This window comes from Trachymyrmex cornetzi, unplaced genomic scaffold (assembly GCF_001594075.2).
Source record: "Trachymyrmex cornetzi isolate Tcor2-1 unplaced genomic scaffold, Tcor1.1 scaffold910, whole genome shotgun sequence".
In the NCBI taxonomy this organism is placed as follows: domain Eukaryota; kingdom Metazoa; phylum Arthropoda; class Insecta; order Hymenoptera; family Formicidae; genus Trachymyrmex; species Trachymyrmex cornetzi.
This window is the reverse complement of record NW_017300257.1, coordinates 14,153-21,683: the sequence shown is the minus strand read 5'-3', so window position 1 is coordinate 21,683 and position 7,531 is coordinate 14,153. Positions and strand designations below refer to the sequence as shown.

Here is a 7,531-nt window from a genome sequence, read left to right as displayed (position 1 = left end):
CCAATCCGCTCCCTCATCGCCTCGTCCATACTCTCCTGCGAATTCCACGTCAAGCGTGGAGTTCCTGCCCAGTCGACACAAATTGTAATTGCTATATAATTTGGGAGTAATAATTTATATAACAAATATTTCATGACATTTATATTGCAATTACATCTATTTACTGCTTTCTTTTATATAATATAAATGTGCAAATGCTACATATTACTTACATAAAATGAATGCGATGGTTCAACATATAACCAATATTACAACATAATATTATAGCAATATAAAGTTAATATTATTTATGAGTTGTATAATACTATCATATTATATAGAATTAAATCATTGAAATTACATATATTTTATATTTTATTGCAATATGTATTTAAAACATATAGTTCTTATATTTTAATTACATAACGCAGGTATATTTATTTAGTATCATATTAACATCGTTTTTATTACATTCTAAAATTCATAATAAAATACGCGTCATATAATAATTAATGTACAAGAGCTAATAAATAGTAAATATTTTGAGTACATATATTTCGATCGTATATATTAATTTATGTATATATATATATAGATATGTATAGCTCCCTGCATCTTGATGGGCGCGGAAACTTTTGCCATTGTGAGCGTTAATGTAGTATTACATATATGAGTAGAACGCGCTCAAGACAGCCGGCATATCCAATAAACGTACAATTCTTCTGGAAAAGCAATACGTTGATCCGATATCACGCGTCGCATGATGCATATCGCGTCGCAAATCGCGCTGGTGTGCCGGAGCCATTAGCGCCAAGCTGGCCGAGCGCGGCGTCACTTTTGGTGGGGTAAAAGAGGGGCTGATTCTCGCCGTTGCGCAGGAATTTCCCGCCAATTTCCCATGATGTGATCGATCATGATCGATGGTCTTTTTATATTATGGCCGTTTAGTTGTGTTGTGATCGGTTCTTTATAAAGAAAACTTTTAATGGGTAAGTTTTATTATTTATGCATATCTACTGGATTTAATTTAGAATGTAAAAGGGATAATGTGTTATGTTTTAATATTAGATTGCTGTTATTATTTGATTTATACATGAGATTCTTCAGATTATCAAGGATTAAATTGATATCTAACCTATATATTTTCCAGTTCTTTCTCGCCATCTATAAAATAGCACGTGTCGTACATCGATCAGCATTTCGTATTTAATTGATATCGAGATCTTAAATCTTTGACGAAATCAGAAATCTCACAAAAAAACACTTTAAGCGAAATAACGGAAATAACCTATTGGAGGCATTGGTAAAATTATTCGATCACATAAAAGGTAAATATATATATATATCTACATGGGCTACGTTCCAATTAACTTCGATCCTCTCCGAGGAAAATTTTAGTCGAAATATGTAGTATACGTAACGTATATATACTACAGCATATAAAGTAAAATCTTCTCCAGAGAGGAAGTTTTGGAACGTAGCCTTGAGTTATATTATTATGGTAAAAATTAGACTACAAATTTAAATACATCAATATTTATTTTACTACTTTTTATCTTATTCCCAGTCAAAAATTGAAAATCTTGTGGCCTCATTATTTGTATTTAAGCCTATATTTATATAATTGTTAAAAATGTACGTAATAATGAATAGTAATGCCTGCATTTAACGTTATATGTATTATAGAAGGTTAGAAGTCATTTTTTTAAGAAGTATATTTGAAAAGAAGTACGATTTTTCACAAATACATCGAATTTTTTTTACTGTGTACAAAACTGTGTAAACTTTCTTTTTCTAAAATGTTCTACTTTGAAATTAAAAAGCTTATGAAAAACAGATAAAAGAGAAAATTGTAGTGTGTTTGAATTATATACATTTTTTCAAAATTTTTGAAAACTTTCTCCAACGATCAATATCTTTGTGAAAAATGGTATCAATTTTTATTATAGGCATTTTAAAGCTTGAAAAGTCTACTTTAAAATACTTGTATTATAAATTTAATATTTTATTAAATGCAGCGTGTAATACAATCTTATTCGTAATATAAATAATATAGTAACGTTAGTTATCCACATAGGATTTGTTACAGGAATAATGCCAAAATCATTACATTTATTATCAAAAAGACGAAGACAGCAATTAATTAAGTATGAAATTGCAAGCCATCAATACTCGTCACCAACAATATCGCATGAAAAAAATTTAAAAAGTATTGGCTCAAATAACTTGTTATCAAATGACTTACATTTACATTATCTTAATAATTCTGATGATAAGTGTATTTATGAATGTTATTCTAAAGTAACAGAGAATGAGAGAGAAATAGAGAGAGAGTTCAGAAAGATAGATGGGACTGATGATGATATTAATTCAAATGACAGTTACGAAACGTATGAAAAAAAATTTTTGAAGAATCTAATTTTTATAATACTCCTTTAAAAGACTTAAATATAGATAATACTCAAGAAACTAAAACAAACGATTTATTGAAAGATTTGCGCGATTGGATATTACAATTTAATATTGACAGAGCCGCAACAAATGCTAACTTAGCTATTTGGAACAAATATGGTTTTGATGTTCCTACTGACTATCGTACTATAATGAAAACACCACGACTTACTAGTGAACTTATTTCTACAGTAGGAAGTGGAATTTATAGCCATTTTGGAATTGAACTTGGAATTAAATCTCAAATAAAACTAATTTTTTGTACACCTCCCGAGGAAATCAAAATTAATATACATATCGATGGATTACCTTTAACTAACAGTTCTAAAAGTGATTTTTGGCCCATCTTAGGATCGATTTGTACAAATTCACTAAATTATACAGAACCTTTTGTTATTGGTATTCACCATGGCAAAAGCAAACCCGAAAACTCAAATGATTTCCTCAGACCATTTGTTGATGAAATGAAAAATTTGAATCAAAATGGAATTAAGATTAATGGACAAGTAATTTCTATTAATATAAATGCTATTCTTTGTGATACTCCTGCTCGGTCATATGTCTGTCAAATTAAGGGTCATACTGGATATGAAGGATGTTCTAAATGTATTCAGGAAGGACATTTTATTGAAAACAGAATGACATTTCCTGAAATACACTCTACATTAAGAACTGATGAATCATTCAGAAATAAACAGTATCCAGATCATCATACAGGAAATACTTATTTAGAAGAGTTAAAGATTGACATGATTAAACAATTTCCGCTTGACAGTCTGCACTTAGTATACTTAGGTAATATGAAACGTTTAATTCAATTTTGGTATAAAGGATCTAAAAACGTTAGGCTTGAAGGTAATACTTTTGCAGTAATTAGTGAAAAATTAGTTACAATGTCTGAATTTATTAGTAAAGAATTTGTAAGGAAACCGCGACATATGACTGAAATTGATCGATGGAAAGGAACAGAACTACGTCAATTTTTGCTTTATACAGGACCAATTATTTTACTCAATATGCTACCTGAACATACGTACATACATTTTCTAAGTCTTAGCACAGCTATTAGAATATTAAGTGATGAGAGATTATGTCAAACGCTAAATCAATATGCTCATGAACTTTTAATGTGGTTTGTTTCTGAGTATAAAAATATATATGGAAGTAGTAACGTAATATATAACGTTCATAATTTAGTACATTTGGCTAGTGATGTAAAAAATCTTGGCCCTCTAGAAAGTTTCAGTTGTTTTAAATACGAAAGCTATTTAGGTAAAATAAAATCAAAAATACGAGCAAGTGGTAAATCTTTACATCAAATAATTAATCGACTATATGAGGAAACTTTTGTTAATAAAAATAAAACTTTCGTGGCAAAATCATATCCAATTGCATTATATCGAAATTTAAATGGTAAAACTATTGTAAAATGTATACAATATCGTACTTTTACGATATCTAAACGTCATCCTGATAATTATTGTCTTTTAAAGAACGGCTGCAATGTTATTGTACATGATATTTATACTTCTGACATAGAAGTTGACGGAGATAATAGTAAAATAGAATTAAAAGTGTCGCAATTTCTTTCTCCAAAATCTTTTTATCATTCGCCATGTAATTCTAATATATTAGGAATATTAATCGTAAATAAAAACAATGTGTCTGATCACTTTACTATTGAGCCAGTAGATATTATTACCAAATATCTACTATTTCCAATAGAAAGTGATAAAGGAACATATGTTTTATTGCCTATGGTACATACTTATCATAATTAAGGTTGCTAAAGCAAGGTTGGTGAAGACTAATGTTTTTTTTAAGAATGAAACATACTGTGTTTCTTTTTAAATACATTTTTAATGCTTCAAATATGTTTTAAACAGTACTACAAAAAAACATATTCAAAAGATATTAAAAACATCAATTTAGCATATTTTATGGCTATTCTACAATGTGCTTTTTGTTTCCTGTTTCTTGCTGTTTGTCCCTTGTCTTCTTGATCAAAAAGGCAAGAGACAAACAGAGACAAACAGCAAGAAACAGGAACCAAAAAGCACATTGTAGACCAGCCATAAAATTGTTTAAAACATGTTTTTTACCAACCCTGTAATTAAGCAAATAATATTAACAGAAAAAATCGTCAATAAATATAAAATAAATTGATAATAATATACAACAATTTTCTGTTATTTTTTAAACTGCAGTTGTGTTGATTTTATTAATCATGGTCAATTACGATCAACCATTCGCCATCGCACGTTTCTTAGAAAGCGATACATTTTCTGAAGTCCCAAGTAATTGGTTATACGAAGAAAAAAATAAAATTTTATGTTGGTGGCCAGTAAAAGTAAAAAATGTCACGTCTTATATATCAAATCGTATACCACCAGATGAGTCAACGTGGGAAATGTGCGAGGTTGAAATAGAAACCTATTGTGGTAAAATAACATATCCTTTTCTGACATAATGAAGCAATATAAGAGAAAATGCAATTATTAAAATCTATAAAATTATTTTACAGATACTTGGGAAAAAGCAAGAAAAATAGCGGATGACCCCATGTATAGAACTACGGATGATGAGGATCTTGGCAAAGGCCGTCGAACAAAAATCAATAACACTAGATTTCAGTTCTTCGCCAGAAGATTCAATAAAGAAAAATGAAATCACTAAAAGTAATAAAGTAAAAAAAGGGCGAATACTCATAATGTTTGTATTTTTTACTTATATTTGTACCTATAACTTACATCAATCTTTAATATAATTTTAATATAACTGTTTAAAATATAATTTTAGCAATTATCACAAGTTGTATTACTGTTCCACCCATGTTAACTACAAAAGATATTGAGAGCAGTAATATTATTTTTGACGGAAATATAAATGTTATAAATGCAGCCGATGGTAAGTTAAATTCAATAATATAGCTCAGTGACAATAAACCTTATATGTTATAATTTTCCACTCAATAATGTGAGTGTTACAAATAATGCATATTATATCGTTGAATGGTAAATTGTAACTTACATGTAAATTTACTGTTATTTGGTATTTATAACAAAGTTATTAGTTGTTGCGAATTTTTTGTTCAAAATAATAAAATTCATTAATTAATTTTTATTTTTAACTTTTACATTTTATTTTTAAATATACTAAATATAGTTTTATTATTTTTAATATAATATTAAAATACTTACAAATACTTATATGAAATATAAATATTAAGTTGTTCCTAAATAATAAATGTCATTAACATTTTTATTACAGCCAATTCATTTCCTGTAACATGTGATAATAACCTGGAATCCGATAAAGAAATATTACAGATAGCGCGAGATATTGCTATCATTAAAGGTATTCCACAAATTCTAATTTTACATGAAAATAGATTGTGAATTTTGTATATATACTTTTAAAATATTTCACTTCTTAAATCGAAAAATTATTTTTTACTTCTTTTTTACTTTTTTTTTAAATTGCAAAATTCATTTACGTCTTTTTAAACTAACCAGATAATAACTTATCTATAATTAAATGTAATTAAATTTTTTTAGAAAATGACGATGTAGATATTTAAATTATTTAAATTATGATTTTTCTCTTCCTTAGATATACGAAGTTTTCGAAACCCTCCAAGTTTTAATTTTAATATTTAAATTCTCGTCACTATGTATAAGATTGTTATAATTTTAACTTTTAATTTTTTACATTTCTCAGGGCAATATGATACAATATGTCGTATGCATGCTTCACTTCTGGTTACATGTAAAAATATTGATGAAAGATTAAAGAAAATGGAGCGCAAGCATGTAATACCTTCTGGAGAAGTGCAATATCAACTACTTCGTCCATTATTGCCATTAAAATGTCTTCAACATATTAATAATTTCGAAGAACTTATCACAACTAATGATTCAGCCCTTTCTCAGTATGTAAGTATATGTAAGTTTTTCATGATAATTAATCAATATAAATTAATTATTATAAATAACAACGAATTAAAAAATTAAATTCTTTTTTTTAGAGAAGTTTTATCTCTAATATTGGAGGCTACACAACGAAAGATAACATTCATAGGATTTCAAAAAAAGTTTTCTCCGATGAATGTGCTAAACTTTGTTCATGGAAAGGGAAAAAAAATAATTATGCTATGTATAATTTATAAATAATCACAGAAATTAATGCAGCTGTTGTTTCATCTCATAAATTAAAAGAAATCGAATTTGAAGACGTTGCTGCAGAGTGGTTTCGTTTTGCAAAACAACGAAGTAAGAAAAAATTAGAATCAACACCGAAGGAAGTACCACCAAAGGAAGTATCAACAAAAGAAAAATAATATGATTATTTATTCGTGACTTTTTTAATATCTCATTTCATTTGTGATTATTAATGATACTAGTTTTTTGTTACATTGAGATATATATATATATATTGTTCTATGATATTTTTAAATTTATACCTAAGGTAATGAATAGCAATTTTTTATGTCTTTCATGCAATCAAGCAAATAAAAGCTAACATATAGTTTTCAGAACATGCAACTTTTTTGTTATTAAATGCAAAATTATATATTTTTATCATTTATCAATTGTGATATTATTGATATTATGTATGTGCTAAGAATTTCTACGATGCTATATTTGTACGCACTAGAAAATTTAATATAAGAAATGTTTTTTGAAATAACGCGTGTTTAAATAAAACTGAAAGTTTGATACATACAACCAATTTTAGATTTAAGAAATTTTCAAATTGACAAAATTTCGAATAAGTGTGCCTTTAGCTTAGAACATATACTACACCACACTTGACGATGTCTGTCTTAAGCGGATGCAGTCTCCCAATATATACCTCGAAAGCATTTCCGAAGACGATCAGACTTCCAACAATTATACATCCAATTGTATATACAATTGTATATGTGTAGTATATGTTCTAAGACATTACTCTATTTAATTTTTATATCATTTATTTCTTCTATATATTATAAATATATGCATAATACTTGTAAAATAAAATCTTTTTATTGTAATATAATATAACGATTATTTTTCTATTAATATGAATACATCATTTTACAATCATAATTATGCCTTAT

The 7,531-nt window shown here is 27.4% G+C and overlaps 2 protein-coding genes across 3 annotated transcripts in view; both read left to right on the top strand.

Annotated features, from left to right (window-relative positions):
• Nucleotides 1–6,736, top strand: part of LOC108769497 (uncharacterized) — a 25,456-nt gene extending 18,720 nt beyond the window's left edge. The window contains exons 2-5 of one of the 2 annotated variants that reach the window (XM_018520515.1): nucleotides 5,230–5,337; nucleotides 5,701–5,787; nucleotides 6,151–6,365; nucleotides 6,458–6,736. In XM_018520515.1, the coding sequence (XP_018376017.1) occupies nucleotides 5,262–5,337; nucleotides 5,701–5,787; nucleotides 6,151–6,365; nucleotides 6,458–6,598 (519 nt within the window). In that variant the 5' untranslated portion in view covers nucleotides 5,230–5,261 and the 3' untranslated portion in view covers nucleotides 6,599–6,736. Of the gene's footprint in view, nucleotides 1–5,229; nucleotides 5,338–5,700; nucleotides 5,788–6,150; nucleotides 6,376–6,457 lie in introns of both variants that reach the window. The other variant, XM_018520516.1, reaches the window with a different exon arrangement.
• Nucleotides 3,166–5,097, top strand: LOC108769494 (uncharacterized). The gene is made up of 3 exons (XM_018520513.1): nucleotides 3,166–3,987; nucleotides 4,638–4,871; nucleotides 4,955–5,097. Exons 1-3 carry the CDS (start codon nucleotides 3,180–3,182, stop codon nucleotides 5,095–5,097), a joined length of 1,185 nt encoding a protein of 394 aa, XP_018376015.1. The 5' UTR covers nucleotides 3,166–3,179.
• Nucleotides 6,737–7,531: the final 795 nt, after the last annotated feature.

What these genes read in the sequence shown, in the direction of transcription:
- LOC108769494 (XM_018520513.1), top strand. Translation starts at nt 3,180, where the DNA reads ATGATTAAACAATTTCCGCTTGACAGTCTGCACTTAGTATACTTAGGT. An exon ending in AGAAGTTGACGGAGATAATA is followed by an intron (nt 3,988 to 4,637) that starts GTAAAATAGAAT and finishes TTTAAACTGCAG; the next exon opens with TTGTGTTGATTTTATTAATC. An exon ending in TGAAATAGAAACCTATTGTG is followed by an intron (nt 4,872 to 4,954) that starts GTAAAATAACAT and finishes ATTATTTTACAG; the next exon opens with ATACTTGGGAAAAAGCAAGA.